Source organism: Fistularia commersonii, chromosome 13, assembly GCF_037954325.1.
Source record: "Fistularia commersonii isolate RoL2024-O1a breed Wild chromosome 13, RoL_Fcom_v1.0, whole genome shotgun sequence".
Lineage (NCBI taxonomy): Eukaryota > Metazoa > Chordata > Actinopteri > Syngnathiformes > Fistulariidae > Fistularia > Fistularia commersonii.
Window position 1 is genome coordinate 8,788,915 of NC_141296.1, and position 22,294 is coordinate 8,811,208.

At 39.6% G+C, this 22,294-nt stretch overlaps 1 protein-coding gene across 4 annotated transcripts in view; it reads right to left on the minus strand.

Moving 5' to 3' along the window:
• Positions 1 to 22,294, minus strand: part of diaph2 (diaphanous-related formin 2) — a 339,738-nt gene that overhangs the window by 243,511 nt on the left and 73,933 nt on the right. For all 4 annotated transcript variants that reach the window (XM_086157743.1, XM_086157742.1, XM_086157744.1 and 1 more), the window contains one exon: positions 1,283 to 1,422. In XM_086157743.1, the coding sequence (XP_086013869.1) occupies positions 1,283 to 1,422 (140 nt within the window). The remainder of the gene's footprint in view (positions 1 to 1,282; positions 1,423 to 22,294) is intronic.

Here is a 22,294-nt window from a genome sequence, read left to right on the forward strand (position 1 = left end):
TTTTTGTCTGAGAGCTCAGTTCCTCCAAAGCTTCCAGCTGTTCATCCTTTTTTGTCCAAGAGCACTCGGGTTCCAGGCACCATTTCCCACTGTTTTCAGCGGTCTTTCGTGTCTGCAGAGCTCATGTCGGCTAGTTTTTTGTGTTGGTTGCATGTGTTACATGATGCTCACCACTGACCTGAGCATAGAAAGCAAATCACGCTGGGCAGATTTAATACAAAGTACAGGGGGGCGGATAAAATTATGTTTCTGGCCCAGGTTCCCCATCAGGGCTGCCCTCCTTCCAGGAGCCCCACAGTGCCTCCACAAGTTCAACGTTCTGTTTCTCAAGCGGGGGAGGGGGGGGCAGAGCAGCAAAGTAGCTGCTATGGCAGGCTGCTCAAGCCCCCAGTGCAGGACTAAGGAGGGAGGGCACACGGGGCGGAGCCTCTCGCCCAAAAGGACTGATAGCTAGGGGCTTGGTCTACGTCCCTTCGTTAGTTTGGTTAAGGAATTAAGTTGAACTAGCCTTCGTCTTCATTGTCTTTCCTCCCCCTGGCAAATTATTATTGTTATTTTTATTGTTGTTGTTGTTGTTGTTGTTATTATTATTATAACAAAGAAACATGGCCAGCATATTAACTAGTGTAACTATCAGATGACCGAGGCATTAATCAAGCCAAACAGCTCATCTTCCTTTTATTGCCACAAATCTCATTACCCCTTAGATTATGATAGCACCCAATCCCTCACATTACACTGTAAATATAACTAAATATAACCATTTTCTCAGACCAATATAACTTAGGAGTACATGTAAAATATATGTGTTTTAAATTGTTTATATATGCTTAATATTTGGCTAATAAATCATTGACTCAACATAAATCAACACTTTTGGTAACACATGCTGTTTACACATGTTTAAACACAGTTTATTCAGCTCAACTTTACTGTTTCCTCTTAACATAAAAATCCAATAATTGCTTCAGTTGATGAAACAGTTTTTTCAGATGTGATCAACAATAAAGGGCCAAGGAATTTTTTAATGAAAAAACATCCAACACAAGGAAGAAAAGAAGAAAATATCAGGTCACTCAATTAGTTACTGCTGATCACTGATCAAATAATGTTCCAAAAACGAAATCATGACAAAGCATAATTAAACTTTAGTAGCAGCTAAACAACTAGGGCATTAGGAACCTCGTGATACCTAGTTTTATGCCCCACTGTCATCAATTTAAGTCTTTCCATATATGCCAATTCAAAAAAAGAGCTTTTGAAAAGAGCTTGAGTTACTTACCTAACAGGGTTACTGGTGAGAGATACCCTGAGGGACTCAAGGCAATTTAGAAGCTTTTCTTCTGTGATACCAGAACGAAGCTCATGGACATACTCCTGGGATGAAAGTGTGCTTTCATGCTTGCTGTTCCTTAGTCCACCCTGCAAGCAAAATTTCAACAGGACATTTACACCTGCTATACAAACCATGCCACAGGATGTCGAGAATTCAGTGTGACACACACTCCTGTCAACTTAAAGTAATAATAACATCAGTAATTATTCATTACTGATGATATACTCGCTGAGTTTGTTCAACAAAACAAGACAACATGACAAACAAGAAAACAAAGATCTTAATCCAAGTGAAGGAAGGAACAATCAAGAGTTCATGAACATTTAAAAGGATGTTTGTGTGTGTGTGTGTGTGTGTGTGTGTGTGTGTGTGTGTGTGTGTGTGTGTGTGATGTGTCTCATCACATATATATGATGAGATTATGATGAGATGTACTTTTATTGATTGATTTATTTTCCAAACTACAACACCAGTGGCTCAACAACAAAATCCGCAACTGGCTGCTGGACTTCTTCTGTCAGAGGCCACAAGCAGTATGAGTCGGCAACGACATCTCAAGCAGCAACCCTCTAACGGTTGGTCAACCTTCTAACCATGTGGTGCAGAGACAACAACCCCCTGCCTCAGCAAGACCAAGAGAGATTGTTGTTGACTTCCAGAGAGCCACACCAAGCACCCCGCACTGACCATCAATACTGCTGCCGTGGTGAGTGAGCAGCACCAAATTGCAAATCAATCTGAAATCACAATACTAATTTTCTGAAAATAAGACAAATGTCAGGTGAAAGTGGAGTTTATGATAAAAGGAAAAATAAAACGAGGACACCTGCTGCAGAAAACAGCACCAGATATGCCTCATCCAGACTGATTAGTACAGTCAGATGCACTGTGTTTATGCCTGGACAGCTGTGCTAATAGGCAGTTTGGGGAGTAATAAGCTATCTCATTTCTTTAGAAAAAAAAGAAGCCTGGTGTTCTCTTGCAATACACAATCAACATTAAAGAACTGCTTTTACTGGGAAAAAGAAGACGAAGGCTTACATGCACAAATTACCAATAATGATCTGCTTTAGGTATAACCTGATATCAGGAAATTAATGACAAACACAATTAAGATTTCAAAATGTAATGGATGTTAGAAGAGCATGAATACAGGTGTGTCATCTGTTTTTTTGGCTACAATTTGACAAAAGAAAAAATTGTGTCCCTCCATAAGATGTTTACATCTGTCTTTCTTACTAGGATCCTTGCCTATAGCAAAATGAAATGTATCCTCTGCTTAAGTTCCATTGGGGGACTGGAATTTCCTACTTGCGTCTCATTGAACTAAAGCATTTACTAAAGAATGAGAAGAGGATAATTAACTTTATTATTAAGATTACTCCTGCACCACCATGCCGCCCAACTCAAAACTCCAAGTTGTGTATTTCTGCCATGCTGTCTTGATGCTTTTTGATAAAGATAACAAAAAGCTAGTCTGGGAAATAAAATAATGAGAAGATATGAGAAGATATATAAGAAGATATATAAGAAGATATATAAAATATATAATATATAAGTGCAAGTGCAAGACTAGTTTGGGTTGTTCAGCGTCTAAGAACTATGTTATCAAATAATGAAAAGACAATTAGATCCTAAAGGAAGGAAATTGTTCATTCTTAATCGGAGTTCAGGTCTATTGATTTATTTTACCCATTCCAATTTTACCATAAAAACCATACTGAATCCAAACTGCAGAGATCTAAGGCTGAAAAAACGTAATGTCAAAATGGTTGAATACAAATATCCTAACCTAGAAACTTTCAATGTGAGCATTCCTATTGTGTAAGCAATGTTAATAAAAAACTTATTTTGAAAAAGTTCACTTTATTACTGTATGAATATGTTATGACAAACCTGCCTTGTTATGGAAACATCAGCAGAGTACTTGGAGTATTACCTCGGTTAACATAGAGAACTCTTCTGGAATAAATCCATTTATAAACAAATTTTGTGTTGATGAACAAATGAAAAGCTGAGATAAACACATCAAGCTAACCATGCTGAACTCATCATTGGTTCTCTGAGTTTTGTTTTTGTGTTTTTTTTCTTTTTTAATACAAAGAATCAAAGTAAAGGGTGCAAAAGACTGTAGTGAAGCATGAACAACACATGCATGTTCTTGATTTTCCTTTGCAGTCCCATATGGCAAGATCATTGGTCTGTACTATACTGGAAAAAAGAGGCAATAAAGGGAGCTGCTGTTCTTGAATATGAAGTACTATCAGAAGGAGCTGGGAATTGAACCAGAACCTCCAGCTCTACATCAACCTCAATGGTTGAAGGGAAAGCGGTGGTGAGCCGGAGCGGGGTGGGATACATTGAATCCCCCCCCGCTTGCCGCCTGCTGTGAGCGGATTATGGGTACCTGGGTAGATTAAAATTCTTAAAACCAAGGAACCAATGTACTCACAAGGTACAATGTTACCATTGTAAAATATTTATCTTTTGTATCAATGTATAGAATAATAGAATTAACTTTCTTACTAAAAGCTTCTTGTGGTACCTGATTTTTTGCTATGAATTTTCACTGACATTTTGTTATGCATTGGACAGTATGACTATTATTTTTCATTTAATTATTTCAATTATTATGTCTTCACCAATAACAGTCAAACCCCTATGTATATAAAAGGCAGAGATCTGTTTTCAACACAGCCTTTGACCTCTAGGATCCTTACACTGACTGTAAACCCAAATCAGTGGAGTCCTTTGGGATCATATCAATGTTACACTACCACCCAGGCAGAAACATAATCTGAGGAGAGGGAGGGTGGGTAACCTGCTGGCTACTCGGAAGCTGTTTCTCTGACCAATATTATGTAAAGAGTAAAAAATAAGATACATCAAGCAAAAAAAGGTTGAGGCACAGCTGCGGAGAATCAGGAAATACTGCAACCTCAACAGTAGTGGCCAGACATAGCCTTTTGACCACAGCGGAGAGTCTCATCTCCTGCCGCTTATTGAATCCTCTATTTGTCGATAACAGTATTTCCTGCCAAAGAAAATAGTGCCAGGAGCAATTACTTCAGTGAGCCTGTCAATTTCATTTGAGGGTGTTAAGGCAACATTGAGGTTCATTCCTTTCTCTCTTTTCACCTTTGTCTCCTAGTCTGTAGACCAGAGGGAGATACAAAGTGCTGCCCCATGTATCCAGAGCAAGACAGGGAGACAATGCCAATGCAGCCACTCCTCGGCATGTCATCTTCACCTGTAATGAGCCCATAACAGTCTGGCAGCTTCCCTAGTGCCCAGTGCACTGCACACTAAGGTAGACAGATAGATACATTATTCAACTTCTTTGTCAAGTTGCTGAAAAAACACCTGGCAGCTATGCGTCTAGCCTAGGAGCAGGAGTAGAAATATAGTTTACTGTCTGTTTCCTCTATTCAAAGTTTTGTGCTGCTATGCCATCTGTTTTTGCCTCTTCTTTTCAAGGATATTTACATATGCAATCTTATTTGCAATCTTCTCTGCTTCCTTTTTCCCCAATCTCATGTAATACTGAGTGAGGTATTACAATTAACTATTGATCCAAAAGAAAGACGGGAGCACCATCAATTTATCAGTGCTTCATTGCAGCTTCAACATAGAGTGGAATTTATTGATAGCAGATAGTAAAATCATATAGATATGGTTAGTGAATCACTACATTGAAAACACTGTGACATCAATCAAACAAACCTTGAGCATATCAAGTTGTTTTAACTTAATTTCCTGCCCATTATGACTGAGTAGATATAGGAGAGGGAAATTAAAACAATGATGGCTCAAAGACTGTCTACAGACAATTTGCGATATGATGTCTGATATCCAGTGCTTCCCCTTCTGATGTCAATGTGATGTGAAGCAAGGTCACAATGATTATTATGATGCAAAGGTTTTCAAAAAAACAGCACACACAGGTTATATGAATGAGCAATTTTCCATTAAACACAATCTGAAGTTTGGCAGTCTGTGGCAGCAATAGTAAAGGGCAATGGAACACAGATCAGTTCAGATTCTGGATGGTTGGACAATGAATTTCCCCAAGCCTTGTTTAAAGGACACAGTCCTGCTGTCGGTAGATAAGACATTTCATCTCAAAACCAGGGCACGGGGCTTCCAGCTCAGTGGGATTTTCCCATCAGACCTTGTGGCAAAGCATTTTGCCCCTTTCTCTGTTTTACCTTTTTCTAAATAACTCTCTTTACATCTACCTTTTACCTGACTTTCAATCAGCCTACTACTTTCATTCTGTCCTTTGAGTGGTGTCTAGAACTGCAATTGAGAGCATGAAAAGTGTTCAAGAACAGTACACATTGAGAGCTTTCCTCTCTGTATTTTCTTCAACTACTGTTTCAAGCGGTCAGAAAACGAACATGGCTTTATTGCCTTATACCTATGTGACTACAAATTGAAGATAATGCAAATACAAGTAAGCTGACAACATTCTGTCAATAATCAGGCAATCACATCTTCTTTCCAGTCAAGACAAGCTCAACACTACAAAGCAGCAAGAAGAAAAGAGTTACATTTTAGGCAAGAAAAAGAAAATGAAAATTAAACTAAAGTGTTCACTTTACAAGGAGCTCATATTGCTTATCAATACTTGTGTGAGTTGATCCCCAAGGTCTGCATTAAGAATACAGATTAACAAGAGTGACCACAAACCAAATGCCATTAAACAATTCCACCCTGTTTTTTTTTTTTTTTTTACTTACGCCTTGAAAACGATTGAAGTAATATCTATCCATTATCTGCCGCTTATCCTGCACTCAGGGTTGCAGGGGATGCTGGAGCCTATCACCGAGCGAAAGGCTCGAAAGATACACACTGGACTGTTCCCCTGTCAATCTTATAGCCACAAATACAGATAGACAAAAAAATCACTGACTCACACACACAATTTTTTTCCAATCGAAATACTGCATGTTTTTGGACTGTGGGGAAAAACCAGGACATGAGGAGGACATGCTAACACCACACAGAAAGGGCCCCTTGTCAGAATTGAACCAGGGTCTTTTGTGCTGTGAGGCTAAAGGACTAACCATTGCACCACCATATGCGAGGGGAAATTAAATTATACTCAGGTTTATGGTATTTTTGTATTTTTCTTCAGTAATGCTGTGTGTATGCATAAATTCAGTGAAAGGACAGATGCAAATAAATACAGGGAAGCTGGACAACACGGTTCAATCAATGTTCTTTAAAGTGAATTTTAATCAAATCTGTCTCTCATATGAAGGTAAATATAACCGAACATTTGTATATATTACAATTTATCTTCTTTTTTTTTTTCTTAAGGACAAGAAAATTCTCTCTCCTAGCAATGTTTTTGTTTTCATGCCTAGAAGACTTTGGGCTATATTTTTTACGATCTAAAAGGCAGTGTCCAAAGCACACAGCACAGTGGATTATTTATAAAACCAAGGCCAAGCCTCCTCCTGCTACATTGAGGGGGAATATAAAATACTGTACCCGCACGGTGCAGTAGTGCAGTACATGGTTCACAGAATAGTCCTTAAGTCCATCGAGTAATTTGCAGCAATGTTTTATTCAAAACCCTCATACACCAACTTCAAGGTCAACTCCCATGCCCCTTTGAGTGGTAGGTGCACCAAAGTTGGAGGGCACCATGCTAATATGGCAGCACTTTTACCAAGAAGATGTAACCTTCTCCAATGAACTATGATTAAATGGTAACATAAACCAAGAACCACTATCATACCACAAATGTCATTCCCAAATATATATCCCACGATAAAAAAACAGTCAAATTAAAGAATAAGTGTAAGCGACACACTTCAAAGTAAGTATGTATGTATGTATATATATATATATATATATATATGTGTGTGTGTGTGTGTGTGTGTGTGTGTGTGTGTGTGTGTGTGTGTGTATATATACTATGTGAAAATATATACATATATACTGTGTATATATATATAATATACCATATACACATACACATTCACACACACGTGTATGTATCCCTGAACATGCTGATTTATTATGCTATTTATTTATCATTCAAAAAATAATAAAATAACTAATATCTACAACTGACTGTTTCTCATCCTTAAGTAATTAAATTTACACAAGGGTGATGAAATGCTAATACATAAAAGTTACAACATGAGGATCAAGAAAATAACAGACACAACACACTTTTTGGTTTTTGTAATATTTGCAAGACGTATTATCTGCAGTTCCTCAAAATAAGCAAAACTGCAATTGATAATTTATATCGCAAGGCTTGACAATTTTGTTTGGATTGTGCATATCCCTCCAACGTTTCGATAATACCAAAGTCAATAATAGAAAGTGGTTTAAATTATGCTGTACAATGCTTTGACCTCTACCATACAAAAACCAGGGTGTTTACCATTTGTTTACCTCCCTTACGAGATTCTCCTTCTACTTCAGCCCAACCTGCACAAGAATTTTCCAGCTTTTGGCAAGAAACACAAACACTCAAAACAAGCATGCCCACCCAACAGGCTGTGTCCCAGATGTGGACAAGGAGAGGTCAAATCAAGAGCCATCATCAGCAGGCTTCTATAACCTCTATCACAATGGTGTTTGGCCTGCAGCTCATCATCATGTCAACTAGATTTAAGACATGATCAATCTGAAACAACAGTTCTAACCACTTAAACCAATTTGAATATTTATATTTGTGTTTAAACTAGGATCATGAATTTATGTCAAACACTTCAATTCCATCATAGACCACTTTAACCAGTTTTGGGCATTTGAAAAGCCAATTGATTATTGGCAAAGTGCGGAAAGGAATTTTATTGTTCATATGCCTTCTCCTGTTAAATGCTTTAGAAACTGTCAATTAATGACCATGGTCAAGACATGATTACCCAATTCCAAATCAGATGAGTCTTGAAAATCTTTTAATGACAGAATTGTCAGAATGCAGCATATATTGCAATTAATATGCCTATGAGAATAGCAAAAGAAAGAATACCGCTGCACAATCTTTTTCTTCTTCTCCTTTTCCTTTCAGCTTTTCCCTTCAGGGGTCGCCACAGCGAATTAACTTTTTCCATTTAACCCTTTTCTCTGCATCCTCCTTCCTCGCACTAACAACCTTCATATCCTCTCTCACCGTGTCCACAAATCCTCTTTTTGGTCTTCCTCTAGATCTCCTGCCTGGTAGCTCCAATTCCAGCATCCGTCTACCAATATATTCACTATCCCTCGTCTGTACATTGATTTTTCTTCAATGAACATGCGTGTTAGTTCAATAAATTTGGGATTGAAATTAATGTTGAAAATGGGTGAAAAGCTTGAATCCTGTATAGTTTGCAAACTTTCCAAATGTTCATGTAGTGCAGAATAGCCTTCAAAGCAGTTCTCACTGTGCTTCACAGGCCTCATGTCTGCACAGAATTTCAATGACGCATCTATAAAGATCGAATCAGGTGTTAGCCAGCACACTGAAAGTCAGGTAGAAGGGAGTAAAAAAAGTTAGGTCAGTAAAGCAGTGTGAACACTCCATGTAAAGAAGCCCGAGCCATGTATCTACATTGCTTTGGGGCTGTGTAATAAGTACAGAAATTGTTGAAAGGATTTGAATTACATGAAAGTATTGAAATACAACAAGAACATTTTTGTTTTCTTATACATATCATTTTTAAATGATAACTTTAACAGCATTAATCAAAACTACAAGTAAGACCTTGTACTTCTTTTTTCTAAACTAATCCAACCTACATGAGCTTCCAGTGCCTCACTCATAAAACTTTCACACACAATGTGCCAACAATTACTATATCAATACCAACCTTAAAACATCCTCATAAAGACAATGAATTGGTGTGTTAGGTAGATGACAGTCACAAAGTTGTGACTTCAGGTGCAGTGTCAGATGGGTTAACTTGTAGCGTCTGAAGCTGGTAAAAATCACACAGGATTTAATTTTAATTTTCACTTGGGTCTCTGCTATACTGATTGCATTGTGAAGCCCTATTGAACTCTGTTGTACTCTTGTTCTCAGCTCTGGGAGGCTTGATATTAAGCCAAGAGCTCTAACTACTGCCAAAAACTTTGGAGAGGAGTGATATGTCCGTTGGGCTGTAAAGAGCCCCCAATCCACTAAGACATGCGAGAATTATTATGTGAGATGTTATTACATCAGTTGATAATGTCTGTATCAGGACAAAGTTGGAAGTAAGTTGCAGAAAAAATAATGCATCAGCTATGGTAATACTAGGTGCTTGTCTAAAAACTGCTGTTGTTATACTTTCACTCCAAATTACACACACTTTTTATCCATCCCCTCTACAAATGCATCACAAACCAAAAGTTATTCTTATTCTTCTTAAATTCTTGAGGGTCTCTCTTCAATAAACCAGTTACCCAGTGCAAAAGTTACTGCGATGAAGCCTATGAATACATACAATTTAACAGAATTAAAAATTAAAATGTTTTGGTGTTGACCATTTTATCAGGGTGTAATACAGATGTACAATACTTCAGAAACATATATTCACGAGAATCCAGTGAAGAAGCTGTTGAAGAAGCCAAATTTATCTAAGAGATTCCGAATCTTTGATGTTTGGTTGCTGTATATTCAAAACGTTACCTAAAATACAGTCGGGCTTGACCCTTGTGCTATGTCCTGCACACTCTTCATTCTACTTGTGGCGGAAAAATCTTCCCCTGGGGATATACATGCGTCAAAAGACAAACGATAACTTCAACAGATTCTATAAAGGTATCATTATTTAGTAATTTTGCAATTAAAGCAAATGTAATCACAGACAGTCGAAGTCTAATGTCCTTAATCAGTGGCACAAAGATGCTACAACAAGAGGAAGGGTTCTCCGATGACTGTTCCATCATTGGATGCATCAGTGATGATAAGGGGGGAGTACAGAGGTCTGATCGCGAGTCTTGTTGATTGGAGCAACCAGAACCACCTCCTACTCAACATCTCCAAGACCAAGGAGGTGGTTGTGGACTTCCGAAAGAATCGGAGGAGACAGGTACCAATCACCATCCAGGGTGAAGAGGCGGAGATGATGAACTCCTGCAAGTACCTTGGGGTCCACATTAACAACGCTGGTCACACAACACTGATGCACTCTACAGGAAGGGTCAGAGCAGGGGGTCGACTGAGGTCATTTGCCATCTGTAGCGGGCTCCTCAAGACCTCCTACCAGCCTATGGTAGCCAGCGCACCCTTCTTCAGTATAGTGTGCTGGTGGGGCGGTGCCAGGACTGATGAGGTCAACAGACTCAACAAGATAGTGAGGAAAGCCCGCTTGGTGATGGTACTGAACCTGGACCATCTTCAACTGGTGGCAGTGGGGAGGTTGAAAGACAAACAGAGCTATCCTGAACAATCCTTCCCACCCTCTGCACAACAAGCTGTGGCTGATGGGCAGCTCCGTCAGCCAACAGTTCATCCCACCTCAGTGCAGAACTGAACGCTTCAGACACTCCTTTGTACCCACAGCCATCAGACTGTATAACAGCAGTCTGGACGGCTCACAACTCTGACCAGCCTGAGGTGCATTTGTGCTGCAACCGCAACCTCACTACCTCACCCCATTTACTACTTCACCCATTCACATGTAATGCCCTAACTCTGCTGTCTTTCTTATCCTTGTTGATCCCAGTCTGCATACATCCTGCCCATGTTTGTTTATTTTATTCTTGTCATTGCTATTGTCATTCTATTTATATTGTCGTTCTGGTTGTCTATTTTTCACACTTACTATTCCATTATGTTGTCCATTCTTAGCCCTGATGTTGTTGTTGGTCTCCCTGATGTCCATTTATTCGTGGATGTCTTACTATCTTCTGTCTTCTGTCTCTCTAATTTTATTCATATTCATATTTATTTTTGACATTATAACTGCTGACACTGCTGTGAGAAAGATTTGTCCTCTTCTCTCTCTTTTGGCTTTTCCCTTCAGGGGTTACCACAGCAAATCAACCTCCTCCATCTAACCCTATTCTCTGTATCCTCCTCTCTCACACCAACTAACTTCATATCCTCTCACTACATCCATAAATCTTATTTTTGGTCTTCCTCTTGACCTCCAGCCTGGCAGCTCCAATTCCAGGATCCATCAACCAATATATTCACTAGCCCTCTGTACATGACCAAGCCATCTCAGTCTCACTTTTCTGACCCTCTCTCCAAAACATCTAACATGTGCTGTCCCACTGCTGGACTCATTTGTGATCCTATCCATCCTCATCACTCCCAAATATAACCTCAACATCTTCATCTTTGCGACCTCATGCTTCACCTCCTGTCTTTTCATCAATGACATTGCTTCTAAATGACACAGCATCGCTGGTCTCACAACTGTCTTGTACACCTTTCCTTTCATTCTAGCTGATAGTCTTCTATCACATAGAACACCTGACACTTTTCTCCATCCATTACAACCTACTTGAATCTGTTTCTTTACCTCTTTTCCACACTGTACATTGCTCTGGACTGTTGACCCTGTACTTGAAATCCTCCAACTTCTTTATCTCCACTCCCTGTAGCATTACCGTTCCACCCAGGTTCCTCTCATTCACACACATGTATTCTGTCTTGCTGCGACTAATACTCATTCCTCTCCTTTCCAGAGCATACCTCCTCCTCTCTAGATTTTCTTCAACTTGGTCCTTGTTCTTCCTATAGATGACAATGTTGTCTGCAAAAATCATGGTCCATGGAGATTCCTGTCTAACCTCATCTGTCAGCCTGTCAATCACCACTGCAACAAGAATGGGATCAGAGCTGATCCTCATGAAGTCCCACCTCAATCTTGAGACTATCTGTTACACCTACAGCACACCTCACCACTGTCTCACAGCTAGCATACATGTCCTGCATCAGTCTAAAATACTTCTCTCCCACTCCAGACTTCCTCATACAAAACTAGAGTTCCTTTCTCGGCACCCTGTCGTATGCTTTTTCTTACTCGACAAAATTACAATGCAGCTCCCTCTGACCTTCTCTATACTCCATTAGCATTCTCAAAGCAAATACTGAATCTATAGTACTCTTTCTAGGCATGAAGACGTACTGTTGCTCACAAATGCTGACTTCTGCTCTCAGTCTATTTTCCACTACTCTTTCCCATAACTTCAGTATATGGCTCATCAACTTCATCCCTCTAAAGTTACCGAAATTCTGCATATCACCCTTATTCTTAAAAACGGGCACCATCATACTTCTTCTCCATTCCTCGACTCTTAAAAGGCCGTCTCATTCCTTATTTAGGTTGAAGCATACATATTACTGATATTACACACTACTGGTAATGTTTCATATCTCATCAGAATTCCTGTCTCTCACTCACACATTCACACATATACAATATAAAGGAACATACTTGGCCCATAAAAAAAAGTTTCTTTTACACCAGCAAGATTTAATGATTAGAGTAAATGTGCAATGCTCCCTCCATGTGCTTTAAAAAGTTCATGCCCATTCTCAACAAATGAAAGTATAGAGTGGTGTAGACTGTGGCGAGTGGCGTACTCCTCTGTAAAACTATGTAAAAACAAACTAAGTTGTTTTCAAAATTATAATTCTGGTGTTTTAATTTTAATACTGGTTGCTCATCAAGAGGATAACAAGAAAAAGAAAAGAATAAGTCACTTAATATCTTAATATGAATGCTTGTCTCATTTTTGTAGAATTAAAATCGTGGTTGTGGTCTTGCATTTATTTGTATACCAAGTCCATTCTGTGATGTATTGGATTGTGTTTGTCTGCTATTGTCATTTCCCTGGGTGCCACCAGGGGGTTAATAGTGTTTATTTGTGCTGTGGTTGAGGCCGTATCTTTCATTCTCCTCACCAGTGTGTCAAAGTAATTTCAATATGGCAAAAGGATATCATGACTTCGCCTCCAACATTTTTGGATATGTTAAGCCTCGACAATATATGTATTTAAGCACACTCACTTTGGGAACATAACAAATTGGCTAGGAGGTTGAGTCAGTCAGCGGCTTGTAAGAACGCTTGGGTGGTGAAGAATCCCCGCTAGTTCGCAGCAGCTAATTAGCATTGCTTGCGGCTGTGCCGGCTGGTTGACGGTTAGCCTGGGGATCACCAGTTATGTCGGGGATTTTTGATGAAGCAGCGGAGCAGTGGTCAACATATGTGGAGAGATTTGAACAATTTGTGCTGGCAAATGGCATAGAGGATGACAGGAAGCTTCCAGAGTATGATAAGGCCAATGACGTATGCATTGTTGCGCAACTCGATTGCCCCAGAGAAACCAGGGGGGAAACTTATGATCAGGTTGTGGAAGACCTACATGCCCATTTCTCCCCCAAACCCATCGTGATTGCCGAAAGATACTGCTTCCTGCTTCTATTAATGTCATCAAGCAGAGGGAAAGTCATTTGCACCGTTCATTGTGGATTTAAAGAAAATGTCTGAATATTGTGAATTTGGGGCTCAGTCGGGGTGGTAAAAATCACAGTGCAGATGAATAAACAAAGTGCACGGCTCCCCCTATATGTGCTCAAAGGTAACGTACCCCCCTATTTGGCCGGGAGTAGAGAAGTGTGAGACTGAACTGGAGAGCAGTAGCGTCAGCCAAATCCATTCATTACATGCGGAAAGATGACACCTTGGGAACAGCTCTGGACAGCCACAAAGAGGTGTTCAAAGATGAACTAAGAACTTTAAAGAACTTTGAGGAAGCCCTGACACTCAAGCCAGATCATCAGCCCAACTTCTGTTAGGCACGGGTGGTCCCTTATGTACAGAGGCCCAAGGTGGAGGAAGAGCTTGAATGCCTACAGCAGCTAGAAATGATTTCCCCAGTAGAGTTGAGGGAATGGGCGACCCCTATCATGCCCATCACAAAGAAAATGGGGGATGTACGCATTTGTGGGGACTTCAAAGTGACCATAAAACCCCACACTCTGTGCTGTCCAGAACATTATCCTATCCCCAGGATGGAAGATACTTTTTTTTTTTTGCTAGCTGGGGGGGCAGCACTTTAGCAAACTGGATCTCTTGCATGGGTACTTGCAAGTGCCGGTTCAGAGGAGCTCACTCAAATACCTCATCATCAGAATACACAAAGGAATGTTCAGTTACAACCTACTGCCTTTTGGCACTACATCTTCTAGCGAGTCATGGATCAAGTGCCTCAGGGGCTTCCCAATGTGCACTATTGAAAAATGCAAGTAATTCACTGGAATACCTTGGGCCACTGGTCCCTCTAAGCTGTGCGTTTCCAGAATCGTGCACTGCTCCAGCATTCTCGGCGCACAACAAAGCTGAACTATTGCTAAATTAAACACATTTATTTTATTTACAGTTCAGTTTGAATTTTATTTTGTGCACAACATTGAATGGAATGGAAAATACTGGAGCAGTGTGCAATTGCGCAAACGTGCGGCTTAGAGGGAACAGTGCAAAGGGCAAATAATCAATGTCACAGACCTACACAAATCTCAAGAAAAGGTCTGCGCTATCGCAGAGGGCCCAGCCCTAACCAATGTAGGCCAGCCGCACTTCCCTGGGTCTAATAAACTATTATGGTAGGTTTGTCCAAAACATGGCAACTGCACTCAGTCCCTTGCATGCATTATTACACAAGGGCGTACAATGAAAATGGACCCAGGAGTGTGTAAAAGCATTCAGCACAGCAAAAGAACAGCTCCTCTCAGACAGAGTGCTCACTCATTATGACCCCAAACTGCCACTCAGGTTGGCATGCGATGCCTCGCCATACAAGGTGGGTGCAATGATTTCCCACGTTATGCCTAATGGTCGAGAGAGGCCAATAGCATTCACATCCAGAACTTTAAGCAAAGCGGAACAAAACTACGCACGGATTGAACTGGAGGCCCTGTGAATCATATTTGGCATATTCAAGTTCCATGTCTACCTCTATGGCCACCATTTCGGCTTGCTCACAGACCACATATTTACAGCCCTCCATTACACAATTAAGTATAGGAGTGCAGCTGCACATGGAAGTTTGGACCGCCTTTCACAAGGAAAAACTGGGTTCAGTGGATAGGGTGCTGATACATCACCCGGGCACTGCTAGAGTGCAGCACAGACATTCGCAAAGAGACAAGGTATGACCCAGTGCTCTTTCAAGTGATAGACAGGGTACTCTCAGGGCAGTTCCCCCGTGACTCAAGGGCACAACAATGCCCTGGTACCCTGTCACTCACAGAGAGATTAGCTCAACATGGTGCACTGATCAGATGCGGGCCAGTGGGCTGGGAATGCTTGTACCCCAAGAGCCACAACAACCAGCAGCACAGAGTCAACTATTTACAGTCCCCATGATTGAGCCGCCAACGACTCTCTCAGTGGGGGGATCAGAGCTCCCCCAGAAAGATCATCCAGTCACCCAAAAGGAGGCAGCCTCTCCAGAACCAGCTTATATGTCGGTCGAGGCCGTTCCTTCTCCAAAGACAATGGGGAGGTACCCTTCACAGGTTAATATACCCCCTAACTATCTAACCTTTTAAGAGGCTTGGGGTACAGTTCTCGCCCCAAAATCCCCAGACAAACTCAAGGTGTGGAGCAGTCTACCCCCAGCCTCAGGCCAGTCAGGTTATCAGTTTCTTTCATTGCTTCTAGACTTAGTCAGTTTATTGTTTGTTGTTTGTACAAAAAAGAGGGGGTTGGGATTGTGGGGTTATCATCAGAAGATATTTGGTATTGCTCTGTTTGAACACCCAGTTGGCTGACTGTATTCTAAATAAGTGTGAAGGAAGACGTATTGGGTTGTGTTTGTCTGCTTTGGTCATTTCCCCTGGGTGCTGCCAGGGGGCGATAGTGTTTATTTGCGCTGTGGTTGAGACCATATTGTTCAGCTTCCTCTCAAGTGTTAATAAAGTACTTGCTGTATGGCAACACAATATCACGAATCCGCAAATGGGGCCCCATTTTGTCCCATTTACCATTTCCAGGGCCCCATTTTGTCCCGACAATAGCTGTGCTTAAGCACACTCGCTTTGGGAACATAACACACACACAAACCCTTCTCCATGAAAAGTAACTTTGCAGTAACAGAACTCTTTCTTAATTATCTTATTTATTATATCCTATATTGTTTATAGAAGGACAGCAGCAACAAGCACCTGCCAACTTATGTATACCCCCTCAGATGTGGCACAATACTGTCTCCCTCACCTTTTAACTTTTCTCTGCCGCTTAATGTTTAATCAGCAAGAATAATTCTGTCACATGATTATACAAAAGAATTGGACAGGCTGTAGAAGTTCTTGATGTATTACAAATCTTTTATAAACATTATATGCTTATCATACATGCTGAGAAAAAGGAAAGATCTTGTGTCATTCCCAGTTTGCGACGGACACCATATAAAGAGGTGAGGCTTGGCTCAACACTCCCTTACCTCATATTTCTGCCCTGCATTTGATCAGGAAATGAGTGAATTCAGCAATTTTTACTCAAGAAAATGGTGGAATCACACAGAAAATACATTTAGTATAGATCAGTGGATGAAAATTAATATTTATTTCATGTTTAATGCAGTAGTGTTTTTTTTTCATGGCAGCTCTTCCACACTAGCCTCACCTGACAGCATGTCACTGCTCTAGATGTAGCCCTGTGATTGACTGATGAGTTTTCCAGGATATACTCTGTCTGTCTCCCAATGAGAGCTGGGATAGGCTCAAAATCCTCAACTCCCCCTGTGACCTTAACATCTTGATGGGATATTTATTACCAAAAAGCAATTATTCAACAGATTATGTTTTTTTTTTTTTTATATATATTTTTGAGATTATCACTGGCCTGTTATGTCATTCCTGTTAAATCAATGGTGCAATAAAACTCCTGCAATCTATAGGAGCACATTATTCATATAACAACCACAATCATTTATTAAGTTCTGTATGCAAGCACAACAACGCAAAGATTGTTATCATGAATGTAATGCTTTCATCACTTCATCACTTACATCCATATTGAATAAATACCTAATGTAATTCCCAATGCTGAAACAATAAATGTCTTTTCATTATGATAGAGAATGCGAGTAATTCTGCTGAAGACCAGCAATGTAGCTCCAACAAATATAATAATTTAATGTTAGAATATATTGTTTGTTTCTGTATTTTTCAGGAAAATTCAAAGGATAATCCTCATCTACATGACCCAAACTGTATTTTGAGGTTGTAGTTGACATGTTGCTTCATTTGAACACTGAATCCAGAGATGGGGAGTTAAAACGCCACATGCTGCACTATAAGGTATATTGTAGTTTATCAACAAAATGAAAGTCTTCCAGACCTATCTCAGAAAGGGAGAACTCACAGTTCTCCTTGTTGCTCAAGACAAGTCAAAGGGGAAATATGCATGTCATGTAACTGTCACTGAACCTCTACAGGAATATTTTGAGGAAAGATTATGCAACCTGAACCAAAAATGGCTGGAGATCACATTCCTCACTAACCCTGTGATGGAAAATTTGGATATTTGGAAAGCCAATTGAGTAATGAAGAGGCTGCATACCCCTGGGGATGCAGCCAAATAATGTTTTTTGTGAGAAAGAAACTCAAATTTGTTTTGGAAGAAGAAACCACAGGGTTTTGGAAAACTGTGCCCACAGATAGATATACCAATTTAAATCAGGTTGTATTTACAGTAGATTGTGTGAATGTAGGGACTGTATCAAATCATGTCTGTGAATCAGTTCTTGCCACACTAAAACAAATTAAATCATAATCATACTCTCACTGACACACAAGAGCAGGAGTTACTTCAAATGGACCCAACTGAATTCAAGCCAGACCAGAAAATGGTTGCAGAAAACAAACACTGTAAAGTGTCCCTCTGTGAATGCACAGAGGTAAGAAAGTACCAGGTTACACTGTTCAGCAATAGATAAGCCTATGATATACTGTTGTTATGAGAATGATGCCGATAATGACAGTTGTGTGGCTCTTGATGATGTTGGGGTAGGTTTTTTTGGTTCTTCATGGTGGCTGAGTTGCCCACCCTTGCCTGGAGGTTTATATATGACATTATAAAATTAAGAACTTTTGGGAGTTGAAAAAAAATAAATCAATCACAGCTACATACAGAATTTGGTAAACAAAATTAAATTAAATCTATCAAAATATTTTGTCAATTTCATGTTACTGTGGGATTGTGAAAAACATCCTCTAGATTCCTCTAAATTTCTAGTACATGTAGAGAAATTGACAATATAGCTGACTTTGACAGAAAAGCAAGATATCTATGTAGCAACCTCTATTTCCATTAAAACAGGTTTAACAGCTGGATCCAAAGTCTGTGAAGGAAATCCTTTTTATTTCCCTCCACTTGTTCGGTGACATAATGACAACTTGTGACAAAGAATAGTACATTTGCTTTGGATCCAAGCAACAGATACTGTGAATCATTATAGAATTATCAACTGTAACATTACCAGTATTAACAGGAGAACCTCAAATGGAGTGTTTCTTCTTTCAGGTTGAGTGACTTTTTTATGTTTTCAAATATGAAAGTTGCTGTTTGAAGTAGCACTTCAGAAAACTAAAGGACCACATAGGATTGAAAATGTCACAACTCAAAATCTTTGGTGGCAAGTGTGCATTCACTGGCATATATGCATTTTTCAGACTGTTCCTACATTCGGGATTTCTTGACCAACCAGATGTGGTCAGTTCAGGCACAATACTATTAACTCTCTCATTCATGTCTGGCCAATTTAGGGCATCCAATTATCCTACTGCATGTGGATTAGAAAGACGAAAAAAAAGATTGAGATTGGGCACTAAATCATTGAATAGCGGAAGAAAGACTGAAAAAGTATGTTAGGGTTTATGTGATTTTGCAGGGACAGTAACATTCTCCAATCCAAACATTATTTCTGTCAGTAGCTTCAGATGAAATGGACAAGTATGACTTAGGACACTGGTTATCCAAGAATAATGACATAGTCTTGCCAGAAGCTGAGTGGTTGGGATGTAGATTTGCATGTATGTAGTCCTGTTTGTGTTTGCAGCACTGAACCTCAACTTGGAAACAATTGTAAATAGCAACAGACCAAACCGTGGCAATAAAAACTCCTGTATATGCAAGTTTTATAAATAAATCAAACTCAAATGAATGTATGAATCTATGAAAACTCAAAATCCAAGAGAAAATACTAAATTTCCTGAACCTTAAAGCAGGTGGCTACATTGGATTTAGTCATTATTTCCGGGACAGTAAGATCTGATCTCTTCCCCATGTCTGTGTTGCGGTTTTCTCATCACTCATTACCACAGATACATTTCCACTCCTCTCCCGTTAGCTAAATAAATAGCATTTTAAATTGTCTGGCAGTACCTGATCAGATAGGAAACACGATCTAAAAAAAATAGCTTTTCAATGAAAAAGCAATGCTGAGAGATTATCCTCATGTCACACAAACATAGCACTGTACAGATGGGGTTAAAAAGAGTAATTTGTATCGGAAGTGAGCACAGTGTGTGGTTGTGTGTGTGTGTAATAGAAAAATAAAGCATTGAAAGAAAACATGAGAGCAATGGCTTCCCCTTCAGACAATTTTAAATGTGTCTACATGTTAATCAGGTTTATTAGATGTCTTCATATTGCGACAGGAGACAAAATGGTCTCTTATATCCTCATTGATTTTTTTTTACATTGCAAGTCAGCAGGTCATGTAACAGCAGGAGAAATACCTATTCATCAGAGTGTCTACAACTGATTCCTCTAACGGCAGGTGGAGATTTTCAACAGCAGAATAAAGAATTCAAACTTGTACAAAAGCACTTGCATCAGCAAAGAATATAGTTCCTCCAAGGTTTAGGTTGATTACTCAACAAAGCGAAATTAATTTGACTGCTGAATAGAGGCAAACTCTCAGCCATTGCATGCCACTTTGCTGATGTTAAAGTGCAATGGTGCCTCACATGTACCAGGAAGGTGTCAAACAGTCACACATCATCAAAAAAATAAAATCAGAAATTGACTTTTAAAGCTTTATCAAAAATAGAACTTACTCTCTAGAGGGACAGATATCGAGACATCACTCAAAAGGAGAAAATGTTATGCTATCAGTGCTTATACAACAGAGCAAAATTCATGACTCTACAATGAAAAAAGAAAAGGGAATGTCAATACAGTAAACTGCATTTGAAATACCATTTATAATATAGGCACACATGAAAGACAATATCACTATTAATAATAGATGAAAAGTCATTTAGTTCCTCAACATAGAATAGAATGTCAGTAAATATCAACTAATTGAACAATTAAAAGCATCCTGAGTGCAACAATTTGTCTTGTTACATGAACTCTGTTTTTAGGTATCAATGTCTGCAATCATGCCTCAGTTTTGAAACATTTGAGGAACAATAGATTGTGTTTTTAGGAGCACTAGCCACTAGAGTACTGGTTTCCTTTTCTGATTTGTTTTTGTTGTTTTTCTTTTTTTTTTCCTGTCCCTGACAGGTGTGACCTATTGGCGGTGCTGGTAGCAACCATTCATGCCCCCAGACACTAGACCTGGATTAGTCACCATCTCTCAGGATTGTGGCGCCTTGCACGAATGCACATGTGAGGCCCAAGCTCTCTAGCATGGCCAAAAGGCCTGCAATGAAAAATAGAACACCTAATGCCTAGAGATAGAGACATTCATCAAAGACTATGGCCCGTGCCTGTCTGTTTTGCTTGCTGCCTCACCTCCTAGTTCTCTATTCAGTACTGAGTTGTAGAAACAAGTTACTTATTGGGGAGTTGTAAAAAAATACATGTTTCATTATGATGATGATGATTATCATTATTATTATTATTATTATTATTATTATTATTATTATTATTATTGATGCTGTAAATGTAATATTTCTTGATATTTTCCTCAAGAGTGATTTGCCTTTTCATAATCATACCTAGGTTTCAGATAATCTCTTTTGTTTAAAAGGGAGTGAATTTAACACAATGTTGTAAGTGCAGACATTAAGAGATTGGTATGTGTGGAGTTTCTACAAATTACGTAAAAACATATTTCCATCAGCCACCTCATAAATTCATAAATGACAACCACAAGGAAGCCACAGAGACTACCAGGAAGGGGGACAAAAATACCCAGGGAAATGGCAGCCATGCCATATGGCGCCAATCAGCTGGACCAGTTAACCTCTCCGATGAACTGTTAAACCCTGGAGTATGGTTTGGTAATAACATATCTGCCTCTACATTTTTACTTCATCTCAGCAACTCTCCCTGTTGAACCTTGAAAATCAGAGAGGGCTACTATCTTGGAAATTGTGCTCAATGTGCACCTGAGCTAAAATATTAAGGAACGCAAGAAGCGACTGCTGTATTTTGATTTATTCAGATTTCAGTCTACCTACAGGAGGAAACAAGCTATCAGAAAAATCAAAAGTCTAAAGGTGTGTACTGTGGGATTTGTACAGTGTCTGAAAAAAGTGGTAAATGTCTCAAATTAGAGAGGACTTTTACACCTTGCAGTTTAATAGTGCTTCACACTTGAATGCATCCACACACACTAATATACTCATGGCAGGAGAGCAACCAATGCAAGTTGCCGACAAGAAAATCTGGATCAACTTGTGGTTTAGTGTGTTGCCCACGACACTTTGGCATGCAGATATGAGGGGCCAGGAAACGTTTCCCTAACCTTCCGACTGGACGGAAACCCATTCTACACACTGAATCACACGAATAGGAAGAAACTTGTGGAGTCTGGAGCATGACCAGTTCAGCAACACACGAGACGGTTAAGATCAGGTAAAAATCTCTTGAGGTCTAAACAAACACAGTTGACTTAATGTGAAATATACACCACAAAAATGTAAATATCAGTAAAATGTTTTTCAATGTTTACACTTTGGAAAAAAACTCACCATAAAGGAGGGCTTTCATTTAAAGTTGAGGAGAAGCCAAACACAGAGAGAGAGAAGGTCTGTCAGCCTGTCC